Below are 12,877 nucleotides of genomic sequence, written 5' to 3'. Positions count from 1 at the left end.
CTTGTTCGGATAAACGAGAATTAGACCCCGAATTCGGTCTAATCCCCACCCATCCAAATTGATAATCCGGTCTGGTCCTCTGACCCTGGGTGAACCCACCCATCCAAATTGATAATCCGGTCTGGTCCTCTGACCCTGGTGAACCCACCCATCCAAATTGATTAGCCTCGACGCAACCTGCGGTGCAAGACTGTGCCGTGCGGGCCCCACCGCAAAGCACAAATCCTCCGCTTCAGTCTTCCAGCGGCAGCGCAAGTGCGCAACCGCTTCCCGGAAAAGGAAAAGAGAAAACGCGCCTCCTCCGGAAACCCTCCCCCACCCGCCGCCAGGATTCGACGCGAATTCGGCCACCTTCCCCTGCCTCCCCCGGCCCTCGCCTCTCGCTATCTCTCTCCTCCCGCAGAATTCGCGCCCGGAATCCCGTGCCCCTCCCATAAACCCTATCGGGTTCCGGCCTCCAAGGCCAAACCGATCGAGTCCGCCCGAGTCGCGGCGCATTGGTTGAGGTAACATCTGCGATCGAACATCTTTTTTTGGCTGATTTCCGAGCTGGCCATGTTGTTTTCTCGATATTTTTCGGTGCTCAAGTTTCGCGGAATCCGTAGATAATTTCTTAGTGCCCCTGTGTTGGGGCTTGGACTTCTTAGTTGTTTGCGTGAATTACTTTAGTGTTCAATGGGATGTTGTTGTGATGCCACTACTGTTCATATCACTGGAGAAATTAGGGTATTGATGATTACTATCTGTCTCCTGTCCAATCGATGGCCTTGTCGAAATAAAAACTCGATTTTTCTGTGTGTGGTACCAGGTTTGACTTTGTACTGCCCTCAAGAATCAAGATCGCATCTCCAGTAGAAGGGTCGGTGATTAAATAACGTTGTTTGATTGCGTCATTAATACCTTGGTTAGTACTGCAGTGGAGGCTGTGACCAACTGAATATCCTGTGCGAGGGCAACCGAGCAAGTGGTTGGTGTGGGGTATATACTACCACGACATGGCGACCGCAACAATGGCAACCGCTGCTGGCGCTGCCGCGCTGCTCTACTATACGCTGAACCGCCGTCTGCACACAGAGAGGCTAAATCAGGAAGGGGGGTGCGGTAGTGGCAGGGATGTAGCAGTCAGGGCCGCGCCGGATTCTCCCAGCAGGAGCCGGGTGTCGCGGAGGGATGTGCGTGCCCCTGCCACGTGGCTAGAGACAATCTCAACTCTGTCAGAGACACTGCGGTTCACGTACTCGGAGACCCTTGGGAAGTGGCCCATTGGGGACCTTGCTTTCGGGATCAGCTTCCTCCTCAAGAGGCAGGTTGGTGACTGATATACTTTGTTGATAATCGTTCTATTTTCATACTTGGAGACTGGAAACCAATAGGGATGAACGTGGTAGTGGTTAATGGTTTTAGCATGGTCGTGGATGTAATCTTGTTAACTGGCATGAATATGCTAGGGGCTCCTTCTCCACATTTCCACAAGATGTTAGTGGGGCATGAGAAATTCAATTAATATACCCAGGTTTTGGTAGTGCTCTCATGCTAAATATTTATATATTCCTTTCAATGAAGTGGAGTAATGTTCAAAAATCAAAACAGAGGCCTTGCACTCGCTTAGATCTCTCATCATTTTTTGCTACTTTTTCCTTCATCAAAGCTGTTTTAAATATTTATCATTCATTGCAAGAGCTTCATCAAAGCTTCATTGCAAGAGCTGCTCCATAGATTTTTTTATGCTGATTTTTTATCATTCATGGAAACAACAATTTTGGGTTTTCCCCTTTGTTGGTGGATCTTGTTGGGTTTCATCTGTAGCCTACCCCAATTTGCTTGCTTGGGATTGGAAGGATTTGTTGTTGTTGTATGGAAGCAACAATTTCGGAGGAAAGTAGAAGGAAGATGATCATTATACTATTACAGACAAGAATTAGAGGAAAGATTCTGTTCTGTATCATTTTCCTCTTATAAACCTTCAATCCATTCCTTCAATATATTACCAGCCACAATGTTAGATATCTAAAATTGGGCTAGTTCTGTTACCAGATAAACATATATTACAGTTACAAGACACTTCGACTGTCATGACTTGTCAGACTTGAGCAAAGTTCCTTATAGCATCGGTTCTGACATGTGTTTCAGGGAAACTTATCTGTATCAAGCATATATGCTGGAGATGATAGTGTGGAGCTCAAAGGAACTGAAGTAATTGCTGACTTGAAGTATCTTTTGAATTTGTTGACACTATGTTGGCATTTTTCCAAAAAGCCATTCCCATTGTTTTTGGAGGCGACTGGCTATTCAGCGGAGGATGTTCTAATGCAAGAACCTAAAGCAGGAGTGAGTGAAAAACACCTATCATATTGTTATGTCCTTATGGGTAACCATTTTTTTGCTGATTTTATGTTTATACAATTATGCTGAAGAGCACTGTGTACTTTCCAATGATTCGGGAACTTTTTTGGTATTGCTGCAGATTTTGAAGCCAGCTTTCACGATTTTACTTGATAATGACAGACAATGTATACTTCTATTAGTTAGGGGAACCCATAGCATCAGAGATACCCTAACAGCTGCTACTGGTGCTGTAGTTCCCTTTCACCATACAATTGTACAGGAAGGCGGTGTTAGTGATTTAATTTTAGGATATGCACATTTTGGGATGGTTGCAGCAGCTAGGTGGATTGCAAAGCTTGCTGCTCCTTGTCTAGCAGAAGCATTGCATACGTATCCAGATTTTAAAATAAAGGTACAGTATTTTGTTTTAACAGCTCTTCCTTTTCCCCATATGTTCTGTTCTAGTAGTGAGCATTCCTGCAGCTCAAGCATTTATATGGTATGTTGTTTCAAAATGTTTCTTTAAAGTTATTTAATTTGATGGCATTTGTGGCACATCTGTATAGATTGTTGGACATTCACTTGGGGGTGGTACAGCTGCTCTTTTGACATACATCCTGAGGGAGCAGCAGGAGTTTGCTTCTACTACTTGTGTGGCATTTGCTCCAGGTTTGCATGTTTTGCTATTTTTCTTTCTGAAGATTAACTTTCTACAATCAAATTATGAAAATGATGCTGTTCATCCTCCCTCATTTCATTTGGCCATTGGCTGCCTCCCATTTTGTTACTGTTTCTGCCTGCTTGCTTCTTTTAGATATTTAGGACTTCAAGTGGTAGTTGGCACACAGTACACGGCCTTATTGTGAACTTGTGATGTAGACAAGTTGTGCATTGGTATTTGATTGGAACTGACGTATAAGTAAGGTGTCCTAAATGTGTTGCTATCATATTAGAATCTTGGATAAGCTCGAATCCGTTAGACTAAGAATTGAGCTCTCTGAGAATATATATGTGATTTGTTCTTACACGCGATGCTCTATTTTTACAGCTGCTTGTATGACATGGGAACTGGCAGAATCAGGAATGCATTTTATCACTACAGTAATCAATGGAGCTGATTTGGTTCCAACATTTTCAGCTGCTTCAGTTGATGATCTCCGTTCAGAGGTTTCTTTTCTACCTTTTATTCTCGTTACAACGTCATTGATTCCATGGCATCTTTCTTGGTTCTGGATTGTAAGCACATATTTAGATTTTCAATTTTTACCTATGAACTCAAAATGATGCCAATGTGCATAACAGGTGACCGCATCTGCTTGGCTAAACGATCTCCGTCACCAAATTGAGCAAACCAGAATTCTGAGCACTTTTTATCGATCTGCATCTGCCTTGGGTTCACGACTTCCTTCTATAGCAAATGCTAAAGCAAGAGTAGCTGGTGCTGGTGCCATCCTAAAACCTGTATCTTCCGGAACACAGGTTACCTTCCAAGCTTTGTATGCTATTAGATCCTTGTTACATTTGCACTGCCCACAGCTAACTATGTTGGTATTATATTCATATGGCCAGGTTGTAATGAGGAGAGCTTGCAGTGTAGCACAGGCAGCATGGACAAGACCAGCACTACAACTATCCTCATGGACATGTATAGGGCCAAGGCGGCGAAATAATGCTTCATCTACCTCAACTGTTACCTCAGAAGAAACAAGAATTTCTAGTGGTGGGTCTGAGTCTACTTCACTGTTGACTGAAACCACTGTAGAAACCACAGAGATAGTTGCATCGGAAACTATACAGTGTCCATCAGAAGAGGTTCAGAGTTCCGTTGCTGTGGCGGCTGATGCTGTTGGTATGTTGGATGACAAAGTAGATAGTGATGAAGACATCGTTGATCACCATGTGGATGAGGATAGGATGACTGATGTAGAGCTATGGCAGCAACTTGAAAATGAGTTGTACCGAAAGAGGGAGGGAGAAAACGACGACATTGTGGAAGAGATGACTGAAAGCACTATTGCTGAGGTCGGAGGCGCAGCTGAAGCTGTGCTTAGTGAGACAAAGGAAGTGCATAGATTTTACCCTCCAGGAAAAATCATGCATATATTAACTTCCAGCAGAGAAGAGACAGTTGATGAAGAGGAGTCAGATGATCATCAGGATGATACGAATGGAGAGCCCCATTGCAGCATGGGGATCTTCTTGACGCCAAGATCTTTGTATGGCAAACTGAGGCTTTCGAAAATGATGATCAATGATCATTACATGCCTATATATAGAAGAAACATTGAGCAGCTTATTGTTGTGCTTCAGAAGGATTCGTCTGCTCCTACGGGTGATAGCGCTAACAATATATCTTCATAGTTCAATACAGATGCCTCCATGTAGTTTTTAACTTTTGTAGAAACTGATGAAATAGGATGCCAGTTCCGATAAATGTATCTAACAATATGAGTCTTATAACAATGTCCGCCACAAGTCTCCACTTGTCCCAGTTTGTTATGCAGTATTGATAAGGTTATAGCTAAAATTGACTCCCTACATCCGTGCGAGAAGGTAAAAACACTGTTTTATTTTACAAACTAATTGACGCAAAGTGGAACTTCATCATCGCGATTTGGGAATGATTCACTGCGATGTAAAATTGCATTGTTTGATCACAACATGTCAGCAAAGAAGAAAGAACTCTTGTCAAATTCCTGCAGCAAAAATCATTCAAGGGGGGAAGTTGTGCAGCGGATAAATCAAAGGCTCATGATTTCATCTTCTTGTTGGCTTCTTGCTTCTCATTCACAACACTAGACTTCCTACGAATGCCAGAAGGCCGGTTCTCCGCTTTAGAGTTATTCGAAGAACTCGTTGAGGCATCCCTTCCTTTCTGGCTCAAGAATTCTGTGAATGATGGTACTGGGGGAAGCTCCATATGTTCGGCTGAAGCCGCGGGAAATGGAAAGTCCTCAGCATGCTCCCTCTTTACAAACTCATCAGTGTGCTCCGTCTGGGGTTTGTCCTTAGCCTCGTCGTTACTGGCTTCTCTCTTGGCCTTTTGCCTATGACTTCAGGGGCTGCTGGAGGCGACTCTGGGACGACGCAGCGGGAGCCCGGCGCACCATGATCTGTAGTTTGGTTGATGAGAGCGTGGAGGCGGTCGTGCATCTGGTTGGATGTTGCAGACGATAGCCACCGAACTGTGGCAGCTCTGTGAGTTGTAGAACGTCCTGGCCACTTTCTCATACTTTTTGAAGCACTCTGTTTCAAGGTGCGTGGCGGAAGCCTCTGTGTCGCACCTGAAAGCATGCCAAGTCACAAAAGAAGTACGTGAAGATCGAGTCAGCTTTTCGTTAAGGCATACACCTTACAGACAGTGCAAGAGAAAACAGTTCAGAACACCATGTATTGCATGGTTGAATTTGGCTGTTTAGATAAATTTGATTCCTCACCATGTAAAGACGGGACAGATTTCAAAATGCCCAATAGTGAAACTACATATCTAACAGTGCCAAACTGGAAGCAGACTTAAAGTGGATTCCCGAGTCGCAGCTTTGCTTGTCCAAGGGCATCCAATAATCTTTTCCTACATGCATCTCTAAGCGCCTGAGATGTGCTTTTCTTGTCATTAAGACTGCCATCCTGTTATATCATCACCATTTGAAATTTAGAACTGTAATTGTGGAATGGAAGCTTGAGCACGAGGGGAGCTTTTACAAATAGAAAAATATTTTAATCAAAATCACAAGCAGTTTTAACTCATCCTTATCTTCAAGCAAATAATAAAAACAAAAAGGCAACATCTCCTGTCAAAAATAAAAGGTAAGATCTGAATTACCTGCTGCTTAGTCTGACCTTTGGCTTGATAATAAGCATTTTCAGCATGCTCCAGGGCTTTAAATTTTGCATCCAGGCCAGCTTCTGGTGGAATCTTTGAAATGGCAGTATTGCTTGCTGCCTCCTTCCCATCTGCCATTAACTGCAGATATTAGTGCACTCCAATCTTTGGGAATAACAGTCGGTGGTATCTTCTAAATATGAAAAGAAAAGAGAGTAATGCTCTACACTTCTACCATCAGAATACGATATGCCTTCGGCTGATATGCTTGCCCCATCTTCACGATTCCAGAATTCAGTGTTTTGGATTAACTAATGAGCTGTCATGCAGACAAAAGATTTCACCATACCAAAAATGCCAGTATAAGAGAAAAATACATTTAGAATCATCAAGCAGATAAAATTCTTAAAAATACAGCCAATCCTTGCAGCGTACCTTTTGAAAACTGGAGATCTTATTATAGCGACAGTTGGGGACACGACGAAGTTTCTCCAGACGCGAGGACACTAGATTTGGGTGCTTGCAAGCATTGCATGAATGTTGGCACAAAGTTGGCTGTACCTACACCATTTTAAAGATAATATTCAATAACACAAAGCAGAAAACATGCTAATAAGTCCAGGGCCATTCTCGTACTTTCTCTCCAAAGCTCTCGATGATCTTTTTTCGCTGGCAGCTAGAACTTTCACAGTAGTTAGCAATCTGCATCAAGAGAGGCAAATATCATATATAATTGAAATCAATTGCATGGTCTAGTAGATCAATACACGTTTGGTAGTAAGAACCTGACTAAAGTCGGCTAGGGCCTTCTCTGAAAGCTCAGTCGAAGAGGAAGCCCACTGTGATTTCTTAGTTTTGGTGTTTCTCAAAATAAATTCCTGCCAAATCACGTGTCAATTCTACTGTTCAAAATGGAAAAACATATTGTTTGAAACCTAGTTACCATTCTCCTCCGGTCATCTAATCCGTAATACAAACACTACTCCTTGAAGGCTGTTGATCATGACCAGCTCGTCCTGACTCCTGGTAGAAGGATTCCATTGACTTAGGCAAGTTGAAGTGGCATACAATACGGACATCTTGTCTATCAATACCCTGAAAAAGATGATAGTGCCAATATATTATCATGCACTTCTGCAGAAACAGGAATGGCATAAAATGCAACGGGTGTATTATGTACCATCCTGTGGTAGCAGCATCCACAAACCAATTAGTCAAAGCCCCACATTGAAGAGGCAATATACATGAAATATGGTAAGAGCTTAGTATTAAGAATTAAGTAGAATAATGACACAAGCAAAAACAAAGTACTCCCGGTCACAAATACTTGATGTTTTGGACAAAGGCATGGTCTTCAAAGTGTAGCTTTGACAACTATTTTTTATTCGAATATTATTTATAAAACACAATAAAGTTGTGATAAGGTGAAACTACTTTTCAAAACGAATCTATACATATGATTTTAGTGTTTCCAACATAAATATTTTTAAAGATATCGATGGTAAAAGTTTGACCGGAACCTTGTCCAAAACGTCATGTATTATGCCGGAGGGAGTATAAACTACAGGTTGGAATGTATTTGTAGATAATTGTAGTCAAATGATTGCACGTGTACTCTGAAACGCTTAAACAAGGAATCAACATGTCAAATAACAGAAATGAATATAAAGAAATGAACCGAAGCAATACCCAAATGCTACAGTTGCAACAACAACTTGAGTTCTCGACGAAAGCCAATCGTCAAGAACAGCACTTCGCACTTTGCTATTTAGGCCAGAATGATAAGCTGGTCAGGAGAAGCACATAGAAAAGTCAGAAAAATTCTCAGTGCAACAATCCTACTACAGTTTTGAAGTTGTGAACTACGACTTTAGATCAACATACCAGCAGAAGAGGTACCCTGCTGTGACAAATGCATGCTTAGATCATCACAAGCTGCCCGTTCAAGACAATATATAATTGAGCAAACATTTCCACAGGACTTCAGTAAATTTGATATATCAGAATAAACATCATCAAGGAGATCCTTGTAACGAACTGCAAATTTAGTTACATTACATAATTCACAAATTAAATAGAAAAGAACATAGGGCAGATGAATGATTACTTAACAACGATGAACAGAGCATTACAAAGGCCTACAGGCTACAGAAAGTCAGTAACTATATAACAGTGAAAGACTTAGAAAAATAAGTGCCCTAATCCATGTGGGGGAAAACAGTGCATTCAAGTAAAGCAACTCAAGAAATATCGACAAGCTCTTGCACTGCCAGGCAAATAAATGATAAAAAAAAGTCAAAAAATTACCTTCATAGAATATGTTAGATCGATTAAATGACGCTCTAAGAATTACTGGATTTTGCAGGCATAATGATGATATCACATCTTTCTGTACCCTGGTGCATGAAAAGAACTAATAGATGAGACCATACTAATACAACAACAGCAACAACAACGGCCTTTGTCCCAAGCAAGTTGGGGTAAGCTAGAGATGAAACTGATAATATCCAACTAAAAAGATGATGAGAAAACAATAATGATAATTTTTTTCTCGAACACAGAGGAGAGCTGCGGATCATTTCATTTAAGAGAGGAAAAAACAGTTTCAAAACCAAGTACACTTAGGACAATATCGCGTCACAAAAAAAAAGAGAAAAACGACTGTGAACAAAGACCAAACAAGGACACAAAGTACCTAGCAAATAAACCTTGGAGGCCTCGCGCACCGGCAGCACCCCAAACAACACCCTCAGCTTTTACTGAACTAACCACTAAATTGACGCTCGGAGAAGCATTATTAAATACGCAGTCCTTACGGTGCTTCCACAACTCCCAAGCCACAAGAATGATAAGAAAGGTACTAATAATAGTAAAAAATAAAGGTAATAACGGTACAAGGAGACTAATGCATAAGTTATGGTTCTTACACGTGGACTGCTAACTTCCATGCGCTTCGGTAGATGAGACCATACTAATATGAAGAGAAAAAAAGAGAGTAGAGATGTGTACTGAGGGTAACAGGTTGCATTACTTCGGGACAGCGGTTGCAGTCAAAGCTAACAAAGGGATATCTGGGAAGTGCTTGCGATAACTAGGTAACTAGGTCTGCGTTTCATTAAAATGGTATTTTCTTGGTGAAACTAAGGTAATTTGATCCATAAAAAGTACTCACAACAAACATACAAATAACCGCATACCTGAAATCATGGCCCCAAGTTGAAATACAGTGAGCCTGTAGAATAGAAATGGCAGAAATATGCAACAGATGCCATTTATAACAGATCAAAGAATGGCAAACTGTTAATAAAGGTGCTATTTAATTCAGACCTCATCGATAGCAACAAGACCAAGAAGACGTCTGTTGTAGAGTTTCGTTAGCTTTACCGTGAAGCCAGCTGTTGCAACCAGCTCGGGAGTGACATATAGCAACTTTAAAGAAGGACTACCAGAATCAAGGTCTTCATGTATACGAGGAAAGAGCATTCGTACAATAAAACTGTAAAGTCCAAAATAATTATGCTGATGTTCATTATTTCGATACTAGACACAGTGGCCGAGTTCAATACTAAAAGTATAAATTTCGATTATCGAAAAATTCCAATTATCGGGGAGTAATCTATCGTAACACATGAAATAATTACATATGGGGTGTCTAATTCAGTGTACGAATTGGTAGGTCATAATTCAGTTGAAACAATTACAGCTGAGTCCAAAATTGGCACAACAATTGAGTATATCCCAGGAGAGCATTACTTGCACCGTGTGGGGACCTTACCCTTTGTTTACTATGAGATGTCTGTGTTGAAGAGAGAAATTCAGCTGGAATACCTTTATTTTTCAAGCTGGCAACCCGATTCTCCTGTAAATTTCATATGCAGACCACATGATGTTCCATGGTATGTGAGGAATAACAGAAAATGGAGAACTAAGGGTAATAAATCTTACCATCAGCGCTGATCAGCAGAATTTTCAGTCAAATCAAGGAACTGTTAGTATAAACTTTCAAGTAATAAATGTTCTCATTATGGAAAAATGATGGATCAATTCACCTATCAAGGGTGAAATAACAAGAACAATGCCTGCCTTCACTAGTGCAGGAATCTGATAGCACATTGATTTTCCACCTCCAGTTGGCATCAAACAAAAGCAATCCCTTCCTGCAAATTAGATGTTCAACATATTAAACCTAACTCCTAACGTGGAAAATATCTCAGAACACAGGTGTCAACAAAACAAAATTATATATATAAGACATGCACACAAACACGGCAAGGGAGCAGACCTGATAGAACAGCTTTTATAGCCTCGAGTTGTTTTCCTCGAAATCCTGAATATCCAAAATATCGGTTCAAGACATTCTCGAGCTCCTTAGGAGCTTTCTTTTCACTCCCTGAGGCCGCCGACGCACCCTTGATGGGAAGTAGTCCGTTCATTTTGAGCTGAATAACACAATGTATAAGAAGGAACGAGAGAATGCCGTGATCATTTAGAGCATTGCAATGATTTTAAGTTTGTAACACAGTAGGCATGGACTTGCCGCAGGGCCTGGTGATTCAGCTGAATCCCAGTCTTTTGGAATATGAACTGCACACCGGCACCTTGCGTCCCAATTCTCCTATGGCATTAACTGCGACCTGATCCTGCGCCCGCTGAAGAAGAAGATCACAGAAATATGATGCATGCGCGCGATGAAGAAGAAGAAGAAGAAATTAATCGAACCGAACCATGGATCGATGGATGGATTAGTACCCCACTACGTAGCAAATAAATCCGCTACTGAGTGATGGAAGAGAGGAAGAAAAATTTCGATTTGATTGCTTACAGCGGTTGAAAACTCGATATCAGAACAATCCATCGAAGCAAGTTAGGGTTCTTACCGACAAAAGAAACGCAGTCCCAAGTCCTGATGGATCTCCTCCACGCCAATCGAATACCAGTAGCAAGGACGACGACTACGAGGGAGGAGTTCCTTCGGGGTGCGCTGCCGTGCTCCGGCTGAAGAGTCGCGTTCGGCGGCGCCGGCGAAGAGGCCGGTGGTGTGGGCGTCTGCCTGGCCAGCTGGGCTTGGGCCAAATTTTGGCGCTAGCACGGCGAGCAAGGCCCGACCCAACATGGTCTGAGCCCAATAGCAAGCACGGCGTGATGAGCATTTCATCACGGCACACTAGAAGAAAAACATATTCTATGCTCTTAAAGCTGGATACGATAAAGGCCTATGATCGAGTGAAATAGAGTTACTTGGAGGTTATTATGGGGAAACTTGGTTTTTGGCTTGTTTGGATTTCGTCAGTGACGATGTGTGTAAAAACTATGTCTTTTTCAGTTCTTTTCAATGGCAATCGTATCGAGGATTTTAAATCGACCAGTGGGATCCGGCAGGGTGACCCAATATCCCTTTATCTATTTCTCTGTCATGTCTTTTGAACAAGCGCAGTGAAGAAGGCAATTTGATCGGATTAAAAGTTGCATCGACAACGTCGTAGGTCAGCCACCTCTTTTTCACGGACGATAGCCTTCTTTTTGGGAAGGCGACAGTACCTGCGGCACAGGAGGAGAGGGAGACTTTGAACCTCTACTGTCGAGCATCGGGACAGACCTCGGTATTCTTTAGTAAGGGGTGTTCACATGAGTTTAGAGAAGAAGTAAAAAGTGCACTAAATGTCCATATCGAAGCCCTAATGAAAAGGTGCCTTAGTATGCCCACGTACATCGGTAAATTAAAGAATGGAGCCGTTAAGTTTCTTAAAGACCGAGTGTTGTAGCACCCAGCAAATTAAAGAAGGGAGGCATGGTTGGATGGATGAGCGGTGACCTCTGACAAAGCCCAGGAAGAGAAGTCGTGGTCAAAGTTGTGGAACACTAAGATACTGGAGAAAGTGCGTGTATTTGTGTGGCGTCTAGCTCATCAGAGTTTGCCCACGGCGGGTGTGCTTACTCACCGACACATGGATAACTCAAGCGCATGTGCTATCTGTGGATACCAATTTGATTCATGGCGACACTCGCTGCTAGAATGCAATATGGCGCTTTTTTGTCTAGGTGTTAGTCGACCAGGACATGCTAGAGCATTTGTCGAGTTTGCTATACCAAGTGCAAAGAATTGGTTATTTGCAATGGAGGACTCACTAGCTTAGGAGGACTTTGTGAAGATGACAGTAACCATTTGGGCAATTTGGACAGCACGGCGGAATGCAATTCATGAACATATCTTTCAGAACCCTCTTTCCACATTCGGTTTTATCTCAGACTTTATGCATGACCTTACATTGGCTGATGTGAGGGAACAGAAGCATAAGGGGACGATGAAGCCCAAGTTGCCAAAATATTGGATCCCTCCTCCACCAGGTTTGGTTAAAGGAAATGTAGATGGAGCTGTATCTCGGTCTGGTGAATGAAGTGCGGCAGCTGCTATTTTTAGAACAGCAGAGGGTGTTTTCATTGGTGCCTCTGCTCTGGTTATGTAAGGAATTTCAGCCCAGCGTGTGTTGAAGCGATCGCGTGCCGTGAAGCGTTGGTGCTCGTACGGAATCTACAGATAGACTGAGCAATGATTGCCTATGATTATGCGGATGTGATACGTGCCATCGATGAAGGATGTAGAGGAACTTTTGGCACAATGATTACTGAAAATAAATAGGAGAAAACTCAATTCAGCCATATCAGGTACTGATATGAAGATAGAGAAGTTAATTTCGATATCCACAATATTGTTAGGAGTACTTTAAACTT

The 12,877-nt window shown here is 42.2% G+C and overlaps 1 protein-coding gene and 1 pseudogene across 2 annotated transcripts; one reads left to right on the top strand and one right to left on the bottom strand.

The window, feature by feature from the left end:
- The first annotated feature begins 203 nt into the window (after positions 1–203).
- LOC133921080 (uncharacterized) lies at positions 204–4,807 on the top strand. 2 transcript variants are annotated; one of them, XM_062365807.1, is made up of 8 exons: positions 204–506; positions 918–1,307; positions 2,131–2,328; positions 2,465–2,737; positions 2,892–2,994; positions 3,374–3,492; positions 3,628–3,804; positions 3,895–4,807. In XM_062365807.1, the coding sequence occupies exons 2-8, from the start codon at positions 996–998 to the stop codon at positions 4,684–4,686; spliced, it is 1,974 nt and encodes a 657-aa protein (XP_062221791.1). In that variant the 5' UTR covers positions 204–506; positions 918–995; the 3' UTR covers positions 4,687–4,807. The 2 variants fall into 2 exon arrangements, with proteins under 2 accessions (XP_062221791.1, XP_062221790.1); XM_062365806.1 differs by having other exon boundaries at positions 205–506; positions 809–1,307.
- Positions 4,808–4,890: 83 nt separating this feature from the next.
- Positions 4,891–11,208, bottom strand: LOC133921081 (ATP-dependent DNA helicase Q-like 3; annotated as a pseudogene).
- Between the last annotated feature and the right edge of the window lie 1,669 nt (positions 11,209–12,877).

The sequence above is a fragment of the Phragmites australis genome, chromosome 6 (assembly GCF_958298935.1).
Source record: "Phragmites australis chromosome 6, lpPhrAust1.1, whole genome shotgun sequence".
Taxonomy (NCBI): domain Eukaryota; kingdom Viridiplantae; phylum Streptophyta; class Magnoliopsida; order Poales; family Poaceae; genus Phragmites; species Phragmites australis.
The sequence above is the reverse complement of the archived record's forward strand: the minus strand, read 5'-3'. Positions and strand labels throughout refer to the sequence as shown.

Bases quoted from the DNA above. Each gene is read 5' to 3' on its own strand.
- LOC133921080 (XM_062365807.1), top strand. From the start codon at position 996: ATGGCGACCGCAACAATGGCAACCGCTGCTGGCGCTGCCGCGCTGCTC. The intron at 2,329-2,464 runs GTGAGTGAAAAA...GTATTGCTGCAG, and splicing joins TGCAAGAACCTAAAGCAGGA to ATTTTGAAGCCAGCTTTCAC. The intron at 2,738-2,891 runs GTACAGTATTTT...ACATCTGTATAG, and splicing joins ATCCAGATTTTAAAATAAAG to ATTGTTGGACATTCACTTGG.